This window comes from Gossypium hirsutum, chromosome A07, assembly GCF_007990345.1.
Source record: "Gossypium hirsutum isolate 1008001.06 chromosome A07, Gossypium_hirsutum_v2.1, whole genome shotgun sequence".
NCBI lineage: Eukaryota > Viridiplantae > Streptophyta > Magnoliopsida > Malvales > Malvaceae > Gossypium > Gossypium hirsutum.
In genome coordinates this window covers 86,959,650-86,983,813 of record NC_053430.1, presented here as the reverse complement: position 1 = coordinate 86,983,813, position 24,164 = coordinate 86,959,650, and the positions used below count along the sequence as shown (strand labels likewise).

At 35.1% G+C, this 24,164-nt stretch overlaps 1 protein-coding gene across 12 annotated transcripts; it reads right to left on the bottom strand.

Moving 5' to 3' along the window:
• Positions 1–9,389: 9,389 nt before the first annotated feature.
• LOC107955646 (agamous-like MADS-box protein AGL8 homolog) lies at positions 9,390–23,881 on the bottom strand. 12 transcript variants are annotated; one of them, XR_005929836.1, is made up of 7 exons: positions 23,566–23,856; positions 22,521–22,706; positions 21,408–21,456; positions 11,300–11,364; positions 10,826–10,869; positions 9,749–9,846; positions 9,390–9,616 (listed from the first exon to the last, which is right to left on the bottom strand). XR_005929836.1 is itself a non-coding variant. In XM_041116541.1 (3 exons), exons 1-3 carry the CDS (start codon positions 22,812–22,814, stop codon positions 11,193–11,195), a joined length of 384 nt encoding a protein of 127 aa, XP_040972475.1. In that variant the 5' UTR covers positions 22,815–23,851; the 3' UTR covers positions 10,914–11,192. The 12 variants fall into 12 exon arrangements, 1 of the variants encoding a protein (XP_040972475.1); XR_005929831.1 differs by having other exon boundaries at positions 10,826–10,905; positions 23,566–23,855; XR_005929832.1 differs by having other exon boundaries at positions 22,521–23,855.
• Positions 23,882–24,164: the final 283 nt, after the last annotated feature.

Genomic DNA, 24,164 nt, shown 5'->3' with positions numbered 1-24,164 from the left:
TGGGTAATTTGTTTAATGTGGATAATGGAAGGATGTTCAAAGTTGACTCGTTGTCAATGAGTACACTTGGAAGCGTGTATCCCTTGCACCGAGTAGTGATGTGCAAGGCCTTGGTTGACCCTATGCCCCTAGGTGGAATTTCATCATCTTTGAAGTAGATGAAATTGTCAGCACTGATGTTATTCACCAACCGGTCCAACTTGTTAACGGATATGTCGTGGGTGACATATGTTTCGTTAAGTACCTTCAACAATGCATTCTGATGCACCTCAGAACTCAGAAGTAGGGCTAATACTGATATACACGCTGGCTGCCTACACAACTGCTCGACCACACTATACTCGCTATGCTTAAGAACTTTAGAAACTCCTTAGCCTCTTCCTCCTTTATCGGCTCCTTGACAGGCACTTCAATCTCTTTCCTCTTCTCAATATCAACATCCTTTTCTTTCGTGGGCTCCACTCTGATGACCCCCATCATAACGCTTCCCACTTCATGTATGGGTAGCTTCATTTTGCACGCCCCTAGACGCACTGGCTATACTCTCCCCCTCAGGTACTGTTACACTACAGTCATAGCTCCATGGTACCCTTTTGTCATCCTTGTAAGCGAAAAGAGTGGGTTTATGGATAAAGACCTTGGGCCCGGTTTGCGCCCTCACTTCATTATTCCTTGGCAAGGAAATAATAATTTTTGGTCGGCTGATTCCTTGTCGTTCATTTTCCAGCACACATATTTTTCTTTTGCAAGAACTACCCTTAAGAATTTGTAGCTCTTTGTTAACCATAAAGACTTGCACCATGGCCTTGAACTCTTCACAATTTTGGATCATATGACCCACCTCTTCATGGAATTCACAATAGTCCCCTATTCTTTCTCTACCTTTTCCAGAGGTCAACATACCTCTCTTCACCATCTCCTCCCATATTACTTTCATGGGTGTTTTCACCTTAGCAATATCTTCGTTGATTCTTCCTTCCCTAGTTTCATCAATGGCATTCACTCTTTGATTGCCATGATCTGGTAACGGGTTTTCAGCATTAGGGGTACTGTCGAATTTCACAACCCCCATCTTGATAAGCCTCTCCACGGCCTTCTTGAATCTGGTGTAGTTTTCAATCGAATGCCCTAGTATTCCCGCATGATATTCGCATTTAGCATTTGCATCATAACATTTGGGGTACGGTGGCTCTAGCAGTTTCAAGTGAAATGAAGCAATGGCATGTGCATCGTATAAGCTTTGATAAAGCTCATGATACGTCACAGGGATAGGCGTGAATTGCATCCTTTCCAAATTCTGTCTTGTGCCCGATTCCTATCATTGAGTACTTTATTACTCGACTACAGCTGCTTTGGGTTGACCAACTGTGATTGTCCTCGAGTTGAGACTATTCATGTTATTCACCTCGTTGTCCTTTCTCATTGGGGCCGATCTTTTAGCCGTTTCCCCCTCAATTTTACCGCCCCTTATGGCGTTTTCAATCATCTCTCCTGCTATAACGATATCCGCAAAACTTTTCGTGGTGCTTTCAATCATGTGAGTGATGAACAGTGCTTTCAAAGTGTTGATAAACAACATGATGGTCTCCTTTTCTAACAGTGGTGGTTGTACTTGTATTGCCACCTCCCTCCATCGTTGTGTGTATTGCCTAAAACTTTCATTAGGCTTTTTCTCCATGTTTTGAAACGTGATCCTGTCCGGCGTCATACCAGTCACATGGCTGTAAGGCTTGTGCAAGATCTCTCCATGAATTGATTCTTACACGGTTCAATTGATTGTACCACCTAGCCGCTGCTCCTACTAAGCTGTCTTGAAAACAATGGATCAATAGTTAATCATTGATCACATACCCAGTCATTCTCCTACAAAACATTGTTATGTGTGCCTCTGGGCAAGTAGTCCCGTTGTACTTTTCAAACTCCAGCATCTTGAATTTGTGAGGAAGTGCCAAATTTGGGACCAAACTTAAGTCTTTGGCATCAATATGATGATTGCCAACGCCTTCTAAAACCCTAAACTTCTCCTCCAACCACTTGTAACGATCCTCTAACTGTTTTAAGGATTCGGTTTCCATTCTTTCCCTCTCCATCATATCCAGATCAGGAGTGATAGGGTTGATCGGGCTATCACCCAAACTATTTCCTGACCCAGATAGGAAATTCACGACGATTCCAGCATTAACCGGCCCATGTTGAGGCTTTATAGTGACAAATGGTCTTTTAGGAGGTGCCTCGATTTGCAGTGGCATATGAGGCGGAGTAAAACCCGGAGGATGATCCTCACCTTCCTCACCAGTGATAGCCACGGGGGCTTTCCCTTTATCAGTGGCCCTTAGCAGCTGAGCCATTTCAGCCATCATATTCCTCTAAGCCTCTAGCATTTTCTCCCTCATGTCATTCTACATTTTGGCCAACTGCTCTTGCAATTGGTCTTGCATATCCTTTTGCCATTGTTCGAACCTTTAATCCGTACTCTTAGTTTTAGTGCGAGTGCCGTAAGGATGTGTGATTTCCATATTTTCTTTTCTACCTCTCTCTCTGGAAGTAAACTTTAACTAATTAGGGTCTTTCTATAACTTTGAATGCATATGATGTGATGTAATGCAAATGCATGAATGCAAAAAGGTATCGATCTCGATTCAATCTCATTTAGAAAACTTTATTTAGAAAAAGAATATCTTTACATACAAATGGATTGCATATATGCCTTTGCCCTAATGCACAAAGTTCTAACTTTATCTAATAAAAGGGCTAACTCTCGACCTTTATCAGACACTGACTCATACATCATACGCAACGCATCAGCTCGTACTGCTAAGTCTCGAACATATTCAGCAATCTCTCAGATCTGGGCTATAGCCTCCCCAATAACGTAATCCCTGTCTCTGACTTGACCATTAACTTGATGGAGCTCTCCTTTTATACAATCTTCTTACGCCTCGAGCTGTTCAATTCGAAGTTCACCATCATGTAATGCCACTTCCAAATCTTCAACCTTTCTTTTTAGCTCCTTTAACTCGACCGTAGGATCATGGTTTCGATGCCAACGAAGGGATATTCCAAGCTCAGTTACCTTGGTCTTCAACCCTTTATTATCTTCCTCTAATGCCAAATTCTGCGACTGCATCTCTTGGAACTTCCTCTCTCAATACTCGGCTCTAGCTTTTTCCACTTGAACTTCTTTTTGCCACTGTTCTGAAGACCTTCCTAACCCCACTCGCTTCAAAGATACTTGTGCCTTCTTATACTCCTCTTTTAAATCATCTCGGTCTTTCTCAACCTTTCTTTTTTCCTTCCTAACTTTTTCAACCTCCTTCTTTTGCAGGTCAACATCTAGACTCAGGTACATCTTCTCCTCCTCAAGCTTTTCTATCTTCTTTTCAAATTCCAAATTCTTTCTCTTAAATTCTTGCTTTATGATATCAAGCTTCGAGGGTATCACTTGTAGATATTCCTCCATTGGTTGAACTTCCTCCATTTTTGTTATAGGGACATTATCGTTAATCCTTCTACTCCTCCACTCGACATATTCTGGTGTCGTAGCAGGATTAATGGCCATTCCCTTCAACCGACAAGTCTTGTTCCAAGCACTAGGACCCTCACTAACCTTCCTCTTGTAATCGGCTCCTCTGTATACAAACTCACTTTGAGCCAACCCATGAGTCGCTGGTACGAACTGACTTAATCCATGCTGCCTCAGCACGAGCAAAAGGGCATAACCAATGACACCCCAAATTCCCAACAGGGGAACCCAATCAAAGCTGCCGCATCGATAAAGTGTCTCACCAGGAACCATCCATGGAGCTCTCCACTCAACATCCTTCGATTGAAGATTCCGAAGTAATGCTATCAATTCTCTTTCAACACATCCACTTTCCTAAATGAGGCTACTATATCTTTCAACGGGGAGTAGTTCTCAAAGAAAACTCGACAAACAATCCTATCAATCAACCGGAAGTGACTGTAGAACCAAGCCAAAAGTAACTGAGCACACCCTATAAACCTGCCTACACCAGCCCTCCTACATGCCCCTAAAGACCTGAATGTCTCTGCCAAAATCGCAGGGATGGAAGTGACCCTTTTGCTGAATCGATGAAAAAGATTCATGGTTGCCTCGTCCACATATCCCAAAGCCCTAGGGAAAACCATCAGTCCATACAAACTTAAGGCAAAAATGTCTACCTTCTTCGTCTCATCAGGGTGTGTCAAAATCAAATCTTTCAAAGCGTCCCACGAAATGCACTTACACTCACTCTTCTCTTTAATTCTGGCTGTGATCCACTGCTTGCTCATCCCCGTAATGGTCATTAATTTCTTCCAAAAGGTAGGGACGCAAGCAGCTCGAGAATAGATCCTATCACTCTAAAACCTGGGACAACGAAGTAAGGCAGTGTACTCCTCCACGGTAGGTACCAAGTCTACTTCCCCAAAAGTGAAACAACTGTACGTCAGGTTCTAAAACTGAGCAAGGGCTCGAAACAAGTGCTCATCTACCTGAATATCGAGCAAGTGAGGTAAATCTTCGTAATTATCGTAGAATAACTGCTTGGTCTCATTGCCCTACTGATCCCAAATTTCCTTAAACTCTTGGAGATTATTCTGTGTGACACTAATACGAGTATAATCCGACAGCTCTGACACATATCCCATAGTTATACTGTCTCCCTTTTCTAGCTGAGTTTGCTCTGACCATCTATGAACATCGACGTTGCCCTCCACTCTATCAGGAAGTCTGTTCTCCATAATAAAACTTCCTAACTTAGAAACTGACCGTGAATCGATACCTTTTAAATGTGAAATGACATGCAATGAAAAAAGGAAACAGTCAGTATCACATAATATTAATAAATCTCAACGATAATTTATAAGGGTAATATCTAAAGTTTAACTTTAACTAAGTTGGGCTCTTACAGTTTTTCTATATGTGGTTTGTTTCTAAAGTTTAAGGTACCCGAACTAGCAGATTCCTCGATCCTCACCCATTATAGGCTCATTTGAATCGAGTTCAGTTCAGGGGAATACATTTCCCTATGGTTACACAGAGATAAAAATCTCACGAAACCCTAGGTACGGATGTATCCCGAAAGTGATCCACTATCCTGCACGGAGGCGAAAACCTCACGAAGGCGTAGTTTCTCACTCCCACTTAAGGGTGTGACCACAACGGTCATGCAAATGCAATGCGTATCAGAATATATAACATATGCAATTATACAAACACATGTAATGCAAAGAGGATTGAATTTTAAAATTTTTCAAATTTTCGACATTAAGACAAAAGGTAATCAATTATACGGCTTGACTCTCTTATTGGTCCCCAGCGGAGTCGCCAAGCTGTCAAAACCATTTTTAAATTGAGTTTTGGAAAATGGGAATCGACTTTAAGAAAAACGAAAACGGGAGTCGCCACCAATCTTTTTAGGTGTGATTGGATCACCCTATAAAATGTTTTGTTTTAAAACATTAATTTTGGTCTACGAAAGTTGAGAAAACGGATTCGGGAGTCGGTTACGTACGAGGAAGGGTTAGCACCCTCGTTACGCCCGAAAATTGGTACCTAATTGATTATCAAGTGTCTTTAATGTCGAAAGTTTAGAATTTTTAAGATGCAATCCTCTTTAGAGTTCTTTAATTTCGAGAATTAGGGTTCTCTTGTATCAAATGAATCAAAATATTATATCCAATAAGCTAGGAAGTAATATTTTTAATGCATTTGAAACTAAGCTAGCCCTTTTTTGAAAATCCCTATCTCGAAACGGCAAAATACCATATCCAGTAAGTTAGGACACAACGCTTTGAAATTCCAAGACAGTTGCACGCATTTTGAAAACCTTAAAAACTTAGAAGGGTGCTTGACCATTCGAACTCAACGAGAAAAATTGCAACCCAATAAGTTAGGGCACTACTTTTCTCGAAGCTTCCAAACACCAAACATTGCCTTTTTATTTTTTTTTTGAAAACTTTGAAATCTTGTTTTTTAATAATGCATGAGGATGACATGTCATATTTAATATTATGAAACGTTAATACTAAGGCAATATGTAACAGAAACCTAACATTTCCATATAAAAAGAAGAATAAATAATAGGATAATTATGCATATAATAAAATAATTAAACTAAAGCAAATAATAGGCAAATAAGAGCATAAATACGACCTAATGATATACATGAATCATATATTAATTAATAGACATGGCAAATCTTTAACCTAAAACATATATACAAAAATATGTAACTTGCATGAAAAATAAATAAAATAATCATATAAAATGGTGATTCAACATATATTTAAACAAATTTATTGAACAAAAATGATGCATGATATACAATTCAACATATAAACATACATACAAAAATATCATAAAAAAAAGTAATAATAGTAATATGTATATATCAACATTAAAATAAAAACATCATTTAATAATAATTTTAAATTGACCTTTGGTATTTAAAAAGAATAAAAGAATTAATATATATTTTTTAAAAAAGGAGAATAAAAAAGGGAATAAAAAGGGGTTAATAATACAAACATAATGTTTTTAAAAATATATAAAAAAATAATATACATATTAAATAAGATAATTATATAATATATAATATAAAAGTATATGGGTTTAAAATCACAATATTTAGTATATAAGTAATTAATTAATAAAATATAATAGTTAAGGATAATAACATTTAAATAATAATATAACATAATGTAAATATGTGAAATGTATAATACATGAAGTAATATAGGAAAAGTAAAAATATAGAAAAGTAAAACAATTTTTACACTTACAAAATGATTTGGAATACACTAAATAATATATAAAAAAAACAATGAATGAAACAATATTATTAAAATAATTTAATGTAAGAAAAGGATTTAAGATAAATATATATACAATATAGTAATATAATAAATAATACAAATTTAAAAATATATTACTTAATAATAATTTCAAAATAACATTTACTAAATTATATAATAATAATAAAACTAATGTATATATATATGGATTAATACATAATAAATAATAGGTAAAAATAATTGTATAATTATATAATTAAATATATATAGGTTTAGAATAAGACAAATAATATAATATAAATTAATAAAAAAATACATAGGATTAAATTTAAAATTTTATAAAATTACAGGAGCGAAATTAGAAAAATAAAACTGAATCTAAGATTTAAATGAAACGTACGCCAAGGGTGAAGGACTCATTGGGCAAAATGCCCTATTCCCAAGGAACGACACCGTTCTATATTCACTCCCAAGTGGCCCCAAAGATTAAATTGGATTGAAAGACAAAGTTTTGGGCCAAATTAAAAATATATTGGATCTAATTACAAAAGTTAAAAAAACGGAATGACCAATTGGGATATTTCCCCAAATATCAAAAACGCGCGGATTTTCCCTGGGTTTGGGTCAACACGCAGATCTTGAGGCTTAGAAACGACGTCGTTTTGTGTTTATTGAATTAAACCAAAACGGCACCATTTCATCAGGTTTATATAAACCAAGTTTAAGGCTTTAAAACCATTTTTACATTCTGTTTTTCTAAAAAAAAAAAAGAAAAATCCTCTGAAAGGAGGATGTGGGCGGACCCTCGGAGTGCCATCGTGCCTCCGTCATCGGGTTCCCACGTGCCTACGCACCACCTTTGAAGCCGTCGCGTATGGCAATTGCAATCCTTTTTCAATGAAACAAAAGGTATTCTTCTTTGTATTTGTCTTAACCTTCATATGCATATATTCATAAAATGAAATTAAAAAATGAATCACCTTCGTTCTTTGATAATACTGCTATCTTTATTATGTATATGTGCTCCCCCCCAAAAAAAACCGTAACATTTACAGATTATAAAAGGGTTTTTATAGCCCTTTTACAGATTATTGTGTTTTGGGGAAAGAAATCTTTGATTTCTTTCCCTGTTTGTTTCCCTTTTTGCTGTGGTTCCTTTCCTTTCTTTGCAGGTGCTCGCGAGAAATCTGGCTATGACGAAGGCCTGACGATGGTCTAACGGTGGCGTTGATCGTGGCGTGACTTGGAGCCTGGAATCGTGGCCTTGATGGAGGGTAGCTAGAACGACGGAAACCGAAGGGTCGTGACGCTTGGCTTGTCTTCTGGAACTTTCAGTTTACGGCGCCTAGGGTTCCCTCATCTGTTAACACATTGGGCCATTTGGGCCGTATCTGCTTGTGGGTTGGATGTAAACGGGTTAATGGGTAGTTTTAGTATTTTGGTTTAAACCCGTTGGGTGTAACCGGGTTTAGGGTCTTGGGTCAATAAAATGTATTTGGGCCTATAAATGTACTGTATAAATGGACTTTTATTTATCAATTTATCATTTTTGGTTTTAAGGCCCAGACAAATTTGGGCTATTACAATATGTATCTAAAATGTTATATCTCTATTATATATGTTAGGAAGGGATCCACTTACATAGGTTTAAAACTATTTTTTCGTATATTTTTGTACATTTAATACTTTAACGATCTAATAATCATATTTCATATTTCATATTTCATTCATATAGATCAGGCAGGTTAAAATTAATGTAATCTGTGTTTTATGTAAAAAAAATCAAAATATTTGAGTTGAAAGTAGGTACTCTATCACTTCTGGATACTCTATTCGCGCAGTTCTAAAACTCCATCAACATTAGTACAAATCATATTAACTGGGAAAAGAAAACATTTAATTCAACTCCATCATGACCTCTATGTATATATTCTGCGAGAAGTTGAAACGAGAAAAGAGAAAAGAGAACATAAGGTGTTAGTGAACACTACAAGAAAACAGACTTTTAGCGGCGCTTTTTTTTAGCCTTTAGCGATGTTTTTAAGCGCCACTAAAACTATTTGCGGCATTTTTACTAGCGCCACAAAAAACGCCGCTATAGGAAACACCGCAAAAGTCATGGCTTTTAGTGGTGTTTGTGGGAAAAGCGCTGCTAAAAGTCATGGCTTTTAGCGGCGTTTGTGGGAAAAGCGCCACTAAAAGTCACAACCTTTAGCAGCACTTTTCCTACAAACGCCGCTATAAAATAGACCTTTAGCGGCACTTTTCCCACAAACGCCGCTAAAGAATATAACCTTTAAAAAAATTATTTTAATTAAATAATATTTATTTCTATGGTAAATATTATATTATGTTTAAATTTTAAAATTTGAACTTTAAATAATACTTATTTCTATGGTAAATATTATATTATGTTTAAATTTTAAAATTTAAACTTTAAACTATACACTTTTAAGGATAAATAAAAAATATTAATTAAATTAAATTTCCTATTAAAATTTAAACTTCAAAACTAAATATAAAAATTAATAAATTTAAATTAACGAAACAATAACATTGATCAAGTTAAAAAAAAAAAGACAATGAAGAAATTAAGGGTCAAACATATTAGCTCCAATAATTGTTCAAAATATAAGACAGCTACATTCAAATAGAAACTAAATAACAACTAAAGCATCCAATGGAACATAATTTCACTCTTCATCACTAAATGTTTCCTCATAAACATGGCTTCATCCAAAACAAAACCTTATACCATTACAATTTGCCTTTTAAGCAGAAACTGCTGCAACCTTCTTTCTTGGTGCTGCTTCAGTACCTATACATCACCCCCAATAAAAAATAAGAACATTTTGAAAGAAAAAAACCCAAAATTTCTTACAAGAACAAAAATACGCAATGGAACTAAAATAAAAAAGCAATGAGCCTAAGGACATTAGCATTTTCCTACCTTCTCTGAAACCTCTCTTGAACCTGCGAGGAACGTGGCAAAGATACCTCTATACACTGGTGATAGAGATGTTAGCCTCATCTAATTGAAACCAATAGCTAGAAACACAAATAATCACACAAGTTAAAAAATCCAAAATAAGTACTTAAACACTTCAATTTGCAACATTTAAGCACTTCAATTTACAGCATTTAAACACTTCAATTTGCAGCATTCAAACACTTCAATTTGCAGCACTTTAACATCTCAATTAACAACATTTATACACCTCAATTATAACAATAAAACATCTCAATGTCCAGCAACTAAACACTTCAATTTGCAGTACTTAAACACTTCAATTTGCAACATTTAAGTACTTCAATTTACAGCATTTAAACACTTCAATTTACAACATTCAAACACTTCAATTTGCAGCACTTTAACACTTCAATTTACGGCATTTAAGCACTTCAATTTGCAGCACTTTAACATCTCAATTAACAACATTTATACACCTCAATTACAGCGATAAAACATCTCAATGTCCAGTAACTAAATACTTCAATTTGCAGTACTTAAACACTTTAATTTGCAACATTTAAGCACTTCAATTTACAGCATTTAAACACTTCAATTTACAGCATTCAAACACTTCAATTTGCAGCATTTTAACACCTCAATTAACAACATTTATACAGCTCAATTACAGCGATAAAACATCTCAATGTCCAACAACTAAACACTTCAATTTGCAGTACTTAAACACTTCAATTTGCAACATTTAAGCACTTCAATTTACAGCATTTAAACACTTCAATTTACAACATTCAAACACTTCAATTTACAGCATTCAAACACTTCAATTTGCAGCAGTTTAACACTTCAATTTATAGCATTAAAACACTTCAATTTGCAGCACTTTAACATTTGAATTAACAACATTTATACACCTCAATTACAACGATAAAACATCTCAATTTCCAGCAACTAAACACTTCAATTTGCAGTATTTAAACACTTCAATTTGCAACATTTACTACTAATATATAATTTTAGGATTCATTAACCAAGAAAAGGAAGGAAAAATATTCTTACTGCCATGGAATATCGCCTGCAATCAGCCATTCTCATTCTTTGTCCTGGTAGGTGAGAATATAATGATCTTCATCACATTTCTTGTTTGTTCATAACATGAAAAAGAAAAAAGCAAGCTGAATATTGAGATTTTTGGTATTCTTTTATCTTTTGAGGAATTTATGTATATAATCAATGACTTTACCTTTGGCAAACATGGTGATCAAAGAGTGATTTAAAATATAAATCATGAAAATCTTTTACACTAAGGAAAATAATGTTTTAGTATATATATTGTTGAAGTGATTTAAACCTTTTTGGATCTTATGCGTTTAAAGACAGAATCAAGTTGTTGCTCCAAATTTTGAAGCTCTCTAAGACTCAAATTCTAGATATCTTCTCCTTCATAATGCCTAAAAATATAATTAATTATTTATTAAAAGAAAAAGATGCATGCCTTGAATGTATCTAAAATTTGAAGCCATTGGAGGGTACCTCAGGTTTCTTTGTAAAGTCTGCATTCTAGCTTTAAGTTTTGCATGTTCCCAGATCCAGTTTCCCTGTAAAAGAACATATTGAAATAATCCCAAGTTAACAAGTAGAACATATTTGGTGTAATAACTATTATGATGTTGGTGTAACAATTTAAGTCAACAATAATAAAGCATTCAAAAAATATATAAATTCTTTAAAATTTCAAGTAATAAATAAATATTCAACTTTATTTCAATTTAGATATCCCATTGAAGTTGATTTTCAATGTAGTTTTTTAAATTATAAAATGAAGTTAAATTTTCTGAAAAATATACAAAAATTTATTAAAAATTTGTGAAAGATTTTAAGATTTTAAACATTTAATAGTCATTTCCATCATAATCGACAGCAAATTATCCACCATTTAATTAGCTTAGTTTCAGCATTAATTTGGTAATGAGCAACAATATACAGCAACATTCAATCCACCATACAAAGATATTTCAAACATCAATTTACTCACTTCTGGACCTCATTAATAGCAGCAATTTAACTGATTTCTTTTATACAGTTCTTCCAACCCGAAACAGCAAGTAAACCACCAAGGATTGATCTTAACTAAACCTAATAAACCATTTTATTAGGATGTTGAAATTTGAAAACCAAGATCATTGCTAGTGCTAATTAATAAAAACAACAAAACATCTAAACATTGCAAGACAATAAGTCAGGAAAAATAGGGCATGCTTTCAATACTTAAAGGCTAGCTCAAAATGTTCCTAAGTTGCCAAAAGGACTACTAGAGCACTGAAATTTAGTAGGGACTTGAGACAGGTAGAGTTCCTTTCTTTCTACCTTTTTCATTTCATTTTGTCCTCCATATAAATTAATTAGAGCTATAATTTCTCTTGCAAAAAAAAAAATACCAGTTGCTATCATGAACATTTAAATACTTGTGCACATAACGAGATGAATTATTTCAAGGAACAATTAGTATAAAAAATTAAGGAGTTGTTTCAAGGAACAAAATCATAGATACAGAGCATGTTCTGGGTAAAAAATTAACTTTGGAACAAATTATAATACAAAAATAACAATAGTTTTAAGCTCAAACTTATACTTTATTCAATTATATAATTAAATCAACAATATAATACATAAACTCATATATGACGTTGTAGACACTCAATTTTGCCCGGGCCCAGAAATAAGTCCAAAAACAAAAATAATAAACCCAAAAAAAATGAAGTCCAAGTTCAGTTCAAAATTACAAACATATAATTTGGCCCAATCGGAATGGCCCATTACTTGAAAAGATTTAAGGTCCATCTATAAGCTTGACTCATATGGAAATATAATCTTTAAAGATATGCAATCTTAGATATGATATGCAATCTTAGATATGATATGCAATCTTGAAGATATGATCTTGTAATCTTGGAGATTTAATTTGTAGATATCCTTTAATCTTAACCGTTGATGTAATTGATCTGTACCATTGGATTTGGGGAGGCTCAACTATAAATAGAGACCTCTCCCTTCATTGTAAATGACTGGAGTTGTGGGAAGCAATAAGAACTCTTGAGAGCATTCACTCAAATTTCTCTCCCTCTTTCGTTCTTATTTTCTACGGTTTGTTCTTATTTATTCTTTGTTTATCTTCGTTTTCAACATTTTTATTTAATCCCTATCTCTTTGATTTTTTAATTCTCTTTTATATTTTATTTTTTAATAATTTTAGTATTATATCAAATTATTTTTTTATTAAATTCTATATTATTCATTGTTTTTAAAAAATATATTAAACCCCTTTAAAAAAATAGTTTCGACAGCTTGGTGACTCCACTGGGGACGTAAGAGAGTCGAGCCAAGAAATTGATCATTTTATGTCTTAATGTCGAAAGTTTTGGAAAATTTTTAAAATATGTCATTTTTACATATGTTAGTTGCATATGTTTGTTATTGTTTACGCACACATTGCATTTGCATCACCGTTGTGGTCACACCCTTAAGTGGGAGTGAGAAGCTATGCTTTCGTGAGGTTTTCACCTCCGCATGGGCTAGTGGATTGCTTCCGGGATACATCCGTACCTATGTCTTCGTGAGATTTTCATCTCCGCATGGCCATAGGGAAATGTGTCCCCCTAAACCAAACTTGGTCCATATGAGCCTATAATTGGTGAAGATCGAAGAATCTACTAGTTCAGGTACCCTTGCTTTAGAACCGAACTACATATAGTGAACTTTAAGTGCTTGCTCCAGGTAGTATGATGATGACCTTTAGTGTCTACCTTTATAAGTTTTTATTTGTTATATATTTTTTATATATGTGACACTGACTTGTTTTTCTTATTTTGCTATCATTGCATGCCATTTATCATTAAAAGGTGTCGATTCAAGGTTCGATTTCTGAGTTAGAAAGTTTTGTAATCGGGAACGAATATCTTAATAAAATGGAGGACAACTCTTTCGTTTGTGCTTGGTCAGAGAAAACCTAGATAGAAAAAGAAAATAGTGTCATCGAAGGATACACATCAGAATTATGGGACAACACTCTCATTAATGTGATGCAAAATAACCTCCAAAAGTTAAAAGAAATATGGAATTAATGGAGTAACGAAGCCAAGCAGTTGTTCTACAACATTTATGGGGAATTGCAGTATTTGCTTGACATGAAGATAGATGAACAATTCAAGGTGAGCGTGGGGAGTACTGATGGACACTTCTACCATTACAGTTGAAGATAGTCACTTCGTGGATGGTAAGGGTTTAAGACCTACAAAATTGAATTGGATGGAAAGAATTTTGCTTATGATGGTAGAAAGGCTCACTTACTATAGGACCACTACCAAACAACAAGCTGGAATTTACTGTGGTACTTTAGGATGTTGTACTTATCAGAAATAATGGAAATGCAAGCCCTGATGGCCAGGACAACCCAAATGAGAATGAAAGAAAGAGATTAAAGAAGATCGTATCGTTTAAAGACCTTTAAAGTAGAGATTAGCTATGCTGCGAAGATACCCATGCAAGCAATTCAAAATGTTCTGTGGAGGCAAAAATTTAAAGACTCTCAAGAAGCGCTGAGGATGTTTGATATCATTTTAAGGAGTATGCTGCGAAGCTAGAATGCCTACTTGTTCCCTAATCTTTCTTTCAAGGTAATCAGAGCAACTTCACAGATATTGGAAGAGGTGTCTTTGGCTATAGAGCTTACTTCATAGGTGAAGCCATAATTCAAATTCAAGAGATAGCTGATCATTTACAGATACTGGTAGAAAGGGCAAGCACGTTGAGCACCAATGTGAGCTACAGTCAGATCGTGGTCGAAAGTTAGCTTTGTTATTAGATAGGGTTAAGACTCTGGGCCTACGGGCGAAAGTGTATTTGTAATGAAAGTGTATTTGTAATTCGTTTTATGAAAAGATTTTTGTTCCTTAAATAACGTTTTCTAAAATGAAACTGAATCAGAATCGCATCATTTGCATTCAAAATTATAAAAAGACTCTAATTAGTTAAAGTTATCAAAAAAAAAAAAGAAAAAGAGAGAGAGAAGAGGGTCACAGCTGAGTGAAAAAGAAGTTGAATGGGAATTAACGACGTTCCCTTACATATCCCCGACTTTTGTGTCAAGAGGGATAGCTTACCCGAAGAAGGGAGTGTTTGGAAATGAAAATCATCAATGAGGAAAGGACTGAACAAAGAAACCTTGAGGGCATTAGCCCTTACGAACCGGGAAGTTCTTTAAACAATTGGACTGCAGAAGAACTTTCTGTAATCTTTAGGAATTTTACGGAGTAATATTCAGAACACTCTTATTGCTCTAAAGTCTAGGAGTAATGAGATTTCTTTTGAGAAGTGGGCTCATGTTCAAACATTTTTATTTTCAATAAAACATAATTTTATTATTTATCCGAGTAAATACTCTTTCATTCTGATTCTTTTGACCTTTGACATTCTTTATAAATTTTCATTTCATGTAAATAGTCATTTTTGAATTCATTTATTCCTTGTATATTCTTTTATGTGCCTATCATAGATCCCTAAATATCAATGACACGGGCAACGATACTATAGATTCAGAGTTCTTTTTGAGTGTGATATGTGTTTAGAGGAATCTCAGTACTTTAAAGGTGACAGAAATTGTGACTTGTTTCTGAATTTGTTGAAAATGGTTTATACCCCATGAAGTGGTGGTAGGAAATATAACCTTAGAGGAAGGAAAGATTGCGAAATTAGAATTAGCTGAGGAGACAAGACAAGACCTTGTTGAGACTATTATGGGAATTCAAAAATGTGGTCCAAAGACGCATGCAGGAGGATTTGCAATTGCTAGGATAAACATGAGGTTTTGGAGCACTGTTAGTCCACCATGGAAAGGGATCGCATCAGTTGTACAATGAATACCAAATTTAAAATAGTCAAGACTTGTGGGGCATGTATGTTATGGGCCCGAGCTCGTCAAAAGTTTCAAGCTGACAATGACTCATCTTTGTGGACGTCAATTACTCCATTATGAGGGGGAGATAGCTTCATATGCCAATATTACAAAGTCAAAAGTCATCCATTTCAAAAAAAAAAGGAAAAAGATTATATATAACTGCACAATGCCAGAAGTTTGCAGTCTTTTCAAAGATAATGCGTCATACCACAGTACAACAAAGGTTGCCAAAAGAAAAGAAAAAGAAGAAAAAACAAATTACAGAAGATGACCGAGACTGGTAAAAATTGGCATAAGAAACTACCGCCTACTCTCTATGCTTACGCTGGGGCAAACAACTTCAATTCCAGTTGTTTCAAACGTTCCAACCATCATCCTTAAAATGGGTGCACTGTTTGGCTTTCCTGAGCAGTCTGATGTGCTGTCAATGGCTGTGATGGTTAGCTCCAAGCGGTGGCCATTGATTTCCAACTATGGGGCATCAGGCCGTACGCAGTTTCTGAAGCTTAAAATGATAGATTCTTTCTTCAAAATCAGTTTCTAACAAAGTGGATAACGGTATCATGAAGGCAGCTCTCTTAGACTTCTATACAAGTTCAGGGAAGAGGAAACCTGATCAAATCATTATTTTCAGGGATGGGGTTAGCGCGTCTCAATTCAATCAAGTTTTGATCAAGTTGTTGAGGCTTGCAAGTTCTTTGACAAGAAGTGGAACCCTAAAGATTGTGGTTATTGTTATACGAAAAACCATCATACCAAGTTTTTTTTTCAGTAGGGATCTCTTGACAATGTGCTACATGGTACTGTCATTAACAACAAAGTATGTCATCCAAAGAACAATGATTTTTACCTTGATACCCATGCTGGAATGATTAGAATCACTAAGCAGACCCACTATCATGTTCTCTTAGACTAGGCTGGGTTTTTGGCTAATGATCTGCAAGAGTTTGTTCATTCTCCATCCTATATGTATCAAAGGAGCACCACAGCCATATTTGTTGTGGCTCCTATTTGTTACACTCATTTGGCAACTTCACATTTGGGGGCAATTTATGAAGATTAGGGATGCTTAAGAAACATCATCGAGTCATGGTGGAATGTATGCTCTGGGAGTAATCTCTGTACCTCAGCTTTCCAGGTTGAAAGATAAAGTCAGCAACTTCATTCTTGTCTGTTGAGAATCATTAAACCATCTTTTTGTAGGGTTTGACAAACAACAGCCAGGACTGCTGCTGGGGCAATCCTTTTCTTATGGGTTTATGAATCAAGATTTTTTCGCCAAGCTTTGATGGAGTCAAGAATTGAATACCTCTAGTAAACAAAACTTGAAAGTATTCATTCTAAGAAAATGTACCAAAAATGGATGACACAGACTTATGACAAAGAAGGTTCGTCCAAAAGAATTTCATAAAGGAAACCTTGTGCTAAAAGATATCCTTCCCATACAAAAGGATGCCAAATTGGAAAGGGCCATATGTTGCGAAGAGGGCTTTCTCTAGAGGTGCACTGATTTTGACATGAAATGGATAGGAAGAATTTATCTGATCCAGTGAATTCAGACTCGGTCAAGGAATACTTTGTCTGAAGAAAAAGGGAAGCCAAGGTGAAAACCCGTAAAGGGCACTTTGTGACTTCTATTTCAAAAAAAAAAAGAAGAAGAAAGAAAAAAGAAAAAAAATAGAGAGGCCAAGGTGAAAACCTGCAAAGGGAGCCTTGAGACCAAAGGGGTTTTGAGTTGAAAACCCGAAAGGGCAGCTCAAATTTGGAAAGTCATACGATGACCTTGTTATACCGGATTCGACGAGAAGTGAAGTATGTTACATATCGAGGCATCAACGAATTACTTTGGATCTTTTAAACACATGTTGAACTCAAAAAAAAAAGTCTTCATGGAGCTGGTGTATAAGCACTCAAGAGGCGATATCTAGGGCATCTAACTTTTGTCTTGCTTGCTATCTTTAGATTCTCTTTCTTCTCAAAGATAAGCTATCAGATTAATTTCCTTTGTATTTTTGGACAAATTCATTCAAATTTAATTATCCTCTGGATCTATTTATTCATCCTCTGTTATTCATAAAGTGTGTTGCATAAAAATAATGATTGATGAACTAAATATCTTTACAAACGAAGTTTTGCATATTACTCTGGAAATTTCTAGATAATACAAGAAACTGAAATAGGACAATTGTTTAAAAAATTCCTATATGTGAGGGTCAGATGTACTCAGGGAAATTGAAATTTCTTCTTCAGTCTAAATGATGATTGGATAAATCAAACGATTCGATCAGAGGATCATCTTACAGACATTTTCGGTGGGTCATAATATTTGGAGGCTGAGTAGGAGTGATATTTTGAGAGAAACAAGGATGAGCTACGACGAAGGAATGAGTAGTGACATCTAGAATAGAGGTCATATTCATAAACATTTTGCATTATAACAGGTTTAATTAGGAGCATTTGACTCATTTCGATCATAGCATCCTAATCATTAGGCATGAACTCATACACATTATACAGGTCATATCCTTCAAAGGGACAATGAAGATTGGTGCGCCTTAACCCCCTAAACAGTAAGGTAATAGGCTAAAGCATAGCAGATCTAACCTTTAAGTATTTACACTGAAGCAGATCCAAGATGATTTGGTGTCTCTGTATTGTCAGGGAGCAGATCGAAAATACTAAATTTGGCGTCTCTATATTGGCAGGGAGCAGATCGAAGACATATCTGATTTGGCTTTCACGTGTTTACGTTGAAACAAATCTAAGATGATTTAGCGTCTCTGTATTGGCAGAGAACAGATCGAAGATGACTGATTTGGCATCTCTGTATTCGGCGGAGAGCAGATCGAAGACATAGCTAATTTAGCTTTCATGTGTTTACGTTGAAGCAAATCTAAGATGATTTGACATCTCTGTATTGGCAGAGAGCATATCGAAAATAACAGATTTGGCATCTCTGTATTGGCAGAGAGTAGATCAAAGATGACAGATTCGGCATCTCTGTATCCGGCGGAGAGCAGATCGAAGACACAGCTGATTTGGCTTTCATGTGTTTACGTTGAAACAAATTTAAGATGATTTGGCATCTCTGTATTGGCAGAGAGCAGATCAAAGATAACAGATTTGGCATCTCTGTATCCGGTAGAGAGCAGATCAAAAATGACAGATTTGGCATCTCTATATTCGGCGGAGAGCAAATTGAAAACATAGCTGATTTGGCTTCCACGTGTTTACGTTGAAGCAAGTCTAAGATGATTTGGCATCTCTGTATTGGCAGAGAGCAAATCAAAGATAGCAGATTTGGCATCTCTGTATTGGCAGAGAGTAAATCAAAGATGACAGATTTGGGATCTCTGTATTCGGCAGAGAGCAGATCGAAGACATAGCTGGTTTGACTTCCACGTGTTTACGTTGAAGCAATTCTAAGATGATTTGGCATCTCTGTATTGGCAGAGAGCAGATCGAAGATAACAGATTTGACATCTCTGTATTGCCAGAGAGCAGATCGAAAATAATAGATTTAGCGTCTCTGTATTGGCAGAGAGCAGATCGAAGATAGAAGATTTGGCGTCTCTGTATTGTCAGAGAACATATCGAAGAGAAGAACAACAGATTTGGTATCTCCGTATTCGACGGAGAGCAGATCCAAGATGATTTGGCATTCCTGTGTTTATAGGGAACAGATCGAAGACATAGCAGATCTGACATTCCTATGCTTGCAACGAAGCAGATCAAAGCTTTTAACATGACATCCCTGTGTTTATAGAGAACAAGTTAAAGATAACAGATTTGGCATCCCTGTGTTTACAGGGAACAAATCGAAGACATAACAGATCTGACATTCCTGTGTTTACAACGAAGCAGATTGAAGATTTTAGCATGGCATCCCTGTGTTTATAGGGAACAAGCTGAAGATAGTAGATTAGGCATCTTCATATTCGACGGGGAGCAGATTAAAGACATAGTAGATCTGACCTTCATGTGTTTACATCGAAGCAGATCCAAGATGACAGATTTGGCATCTTTGTATTAGACGGGGAGCAAATCAAAGATAATAGATTTGGCGTCTCTGTATTAGACGAGGAGTAGATCAAAGATAGCAGATATCGCCTTCCTGAGTTGCAGTGAAGCAGATTGAAGCTGTCAAGAGGCCATTTAAAGAAGATCAATGATCAAGAACTGAAGACTCGGCGAGCCCGGGTAAAATTGGTCCTTTTATAGTCTTTGCTCTATTCCTGTTACACAACAATGAGCAAAGAGAGGCAGCTATAGACACTCAATTTTGCCCAGACCCAGAAATAAGTCCAAAAACAAAAATAATATACCCAAAAAAATGAAGTCCAAGTTCAGTCCAAAATTACAAACATATAATTTGGCCCAATCGGAATAGCCCATTACTTGAAAAAATTTAAGGTCCATCTATAAGCTTAACTCATATGGAAATATAATCTTTAAGGATATGCAATCTTAGATATGATATGCAATCTTAGATATGATACAATCTTAGATATGATATGCACTCTTGGAGATTTAATTTGTAAATATCCTTTAATCTTAACCATTGATGTAATTGATCTGTATCGTTGGATTTGGGGAGGCTTAATTATAAATAAAGGCCTCTCCCTTCATTGTAAATGACTGGAGTTGTGGGAAGCAATAAGAATTCTTGAGAGCATTCACTCAAATTTCTCTCCCTCTTGCGTTTTTATTTTCTACAGTTTGTTCTTATTTATTCTTTGTTCATCTTCGTTTTCAACCTTTTTTATTTAATCCCTATCTCTTTGATTTTTTAATTCTCTTTTATATTTTATTTTTTAATAATTTTAGTATTATATCAAATTATTTTTTTATTAAATTCTATATTATTCATTATTTTTAAATAATATATTTCATTTAATTGAAAAAGTTTTTTTTTAAATAAGGCAATGTTTGGTGTTTAGAAATTCGGAAAATAGTGCCCTAACATACTAGGTTGCGATTTTTTCGTTTGACTAAATAACCAAATATCCTTTTTAATAAATTTTCAAAATCATAAGATAAATTTAGTTACGAGGATTTAAAACATTGTCCTAACATACTGGATGTGATGTTTGTATACTTTCGGAACAAAGGAATCTCAAGTTTCAACTTTAAATTGTTCAAATTTTAAAATCTTTTCAAATTTTCGACATTAGGACAATAAATAATCAATTCGTTACCAATTTTGGACGTTATAAGGGTGCTAATTCTTCCTTGTGCGTAACCGACTCCCGAACCTATTTTCTTGAATTTCGTAGACCAAAATATTTTATAAAGGTGATCCAATCACACCTAAAAAGGTTGGTGGCGACTCCCATTTTCATTTTTCAAAAAGTCGAACCCCTTTTTTCAAACTTCCCCTTTAAAAAATGGTTTCGACAGACGTTAAAGCTTAAAAATCAAACTAAACTGCTCCATACCCCCAAAACAGCAAAAGAATCAACTTTCCACAACCCATAACCCTAGATATTCAAATATGGAAAAAAGTTTAATAAATAAGATTGATAAGACCATCAACTCTAACAAAAAAATAAGCTAAAACTCAGCTTAATTAACCAAAACAACCCCAAAAATATATGAAGAATTCATTATAGAACTCAACTTTGACAACCCAATTCTAGAAAGAATATACACAATGAGTAAATGGAAAAAAAGGAGAAAATATTGTACCTTGCACTCGTTGAGGTTAATTTCATTACTTCCAGCCATTTCTCTTTCTCTAAACACTCAAAAACAAAACCCAAAAGCTTAAAACAGATCCTTGTGAAGAACAAACCAAAAACTCACAATTCATATCCCAAACCCAAATAAATAAAAAGTAAAAAAAAAACCAACAAAGATGTTAATTTGATCTTATTCTCTTTTTTTCCACTTCAAAAGATCCCTCCTTTTGTTTTTCCTGCCGTTAGAGCTTATTATCAAGAGAAAAGATAAATAGCTTAAAAATCTCTTCAAAAGAAAACAAAGAGAGAGTAAACGATAAAAGATGAACCATCCGCACTACAATTGAACAGAGAGAGAAGGGGGTTATATGTATGTCGTGTGGAGTGGGTGAAGGATAGGAAAGGTGGCGCAGATTAGAAGACAGGAAAGATAAATGCTAAAATATACACAAGGTGAAATGTGGAAATGAGTGATACCAAGTAGTAAGCAAGAGCAAAATCACAAGAGTTTTCCCCTGTTGAACCACTTTTATTCCTAACCATTTTGCACAGATTTCATCATCAGAGGAAGAAATAAAATCAATACCTTGCAGTGCATTTCTCAAATCACACACTGTATAAAAACTTCTCCTATAAATTTTGCAAATAATATCTCCACCAATGGAAGCAGTTACAGCTTCAAAGGCAGGCCATTATCTAGAACTGAAGGTCTGAAACTGGGATCCTAAATAAACCTTAATCTCGTAATTGTCAAATTGTAAAACATCTGCTAAAAAGAATGATGCATCCCCTTAGTTGACTCCAGCATTTATGAAATTCAGAGTTGACCTTCCAAGTGCAAAATTGATGCAGCAAATGACCTCACAACAAATTTTTTTTGTTATAATTAAAATATCCAAATATTCATTTTACGGTCGACAAAGATCCTTTCAAGTTCATAGCTACCCTTCATATTCTACCTTATACTCTACCTGGACAACCTGGTAATTACATCTAATGATCACTGTTAAACAACAAGTTTTAAGACTCAAAGAATCCTAGCAGGCACATAATATAAGCAAATAATTTAAATGAACTATATTATCCATCTAACATATATAAAGAAGGTTGTAAGAAGAACCTTTTCTCTGTATGGCAAGAGAGTACGGAGGGTGTCCAGGTGAGCATTAATCCTTTCTCTCCTTCTCTCAGCTTCGCTATGACTCTTTAAAGCTGCTATAACTTTCTCTTCCGCCATGCTTTTCTTCCCAACCTTCACCGGCGACTTCACCACCAGCTCACGTTTCTCATTATCCAAAACTAAGGACTGTGAAATCCCATTGCATGGACCCAAATCACAGGAAAAGGGATCGAGGAAACCAGAATAACAATTCCCAGATAAAAAAATGTTGCCGTTGAAATAGTAAGCAGCCATATAAAAACACACACAAAAATAAAAAGAAAGCTAAACGAAGTTGTATGAGAGTTTGTCTTTGGGAACCAGAAGTGAAAGAGAGTAGACCAGGTGGACGTGTGGTGGGAGCGAACCAGAAAGATAGCTTTTGAAGAACAAAGTTTTGATGGTTAGCGACTTTCTTGTTGTTTCCGATGATCAGTGCTATGATTGTTTCGATGATAGCTTCCATAACGCAAGTGAAAAATTCTGGGGAGATCGTTTTTTCAAACAAAAAGAAAGACTAAAGAGAAAACATCCACATTTTCTTCTTGATCGTCTTGAATTCCTCCATAGGTATGTGTGATTCCTTTTTAGAGTTTTGAGACGTTTGAACCTCAAAAACAAAACAAAAACAATATGGGATTTTTGGAATTTCAGTGAATATTCAAGAGGGAGCAAACAACAGAGGGAAGAACAAGAGTATTTGTTTTCTCAAATTGCAAAATTCAAAAAAACAAGAATCGATTTATCTCTGAGCACAAGGAGAACTGAACAAGTGAAATTACTTTATAGCTTTTTCAAGCATACCAATAGCACACTCTCGAGTCTGAACCCTTAGAACACTGTCAACTGTAGTAAAATTAACGATCAGGGAAAGTGTTTTCGAAGACTAAAGAGGTCTATTCCCGATGGCATATAAATTGAAAAGAAAACCCATTTGAAGAGATAGTTATTAATATGAAAATTACAAGTAAAAACAGTGATAGTAAACAAAGAGAGAGAGGGCTACCGACAGCAGATGTCGACAGAGATATAGTAGCGGGCTACCGACGGAGATGCAGAGGGCTGCTGATTTGAGGAAATTGGGGGAAAAAATAAAGGGAATCGGGGTAGGGGAGAAATGGTTTGGGAAAAATAAAATGGGGAAAAAAAGAGAAGAAATTTCAAGTGAAATTTTAGGATTTCTTCGGGGATGGGGGAGGGAACTGATTTTGGGAAAAGAAAGGAGGGAAAAAAGAAAGATTTCTTGTCAAATTTTGGGATTTCGGGGGGAAGGGGGAACGAAAAAGTCTAATGCATTTTGGGTAAAAAGACGGCACTGTTTTGTGTAAAAAATTTTGTGGCGTTTTTTTATAAAAAATGCCACTATTGCTTACTTTTTGCGGCATTTTTAATAAAAACGCCACAAAAGTCATTTTTCCATCTTTTTACTCTGTTAAAAATTTTTTATTTTGTTTTAATATATATAAACTTTATCATTATCTCTTAAATAATTTAAACTATATTTAATTATATGTATAAACCTAAATTTTGATAGAGATATATCTCAGAATTATATATGAATTTTGGTTTAATGTGTAATTGTAGACGTGAAATTCTAATTGTGGT

What these genes read in the sequence shown, in the direction of transcription:
- LOC107955646 (XM_041116541.1), bottom strand. Translation starts at nt 22,814, where the DNA reads ATGGCTGCTTACTATTTCAACGGCAACATTTTTTTATCTGGGAATTGT. An exon ending in TCTTGCCATACAGAGAAAAG is followed by an intron (nt 11,365 to 22,520) that starts GTTCTTCTTACA and finishes GTTCTTTTACAG; the next exon opens with GGAAACTGGATCTGGGAACA. An exon ending in ACTTTACAAAGAAACCTGAG is followed by an intron (nt 11,218 to 11,299) that starts GTACCCTCCAAT and finishes TTATATTTTTAG; the next exon opens with GCATTATGAAGGAGAAGATA.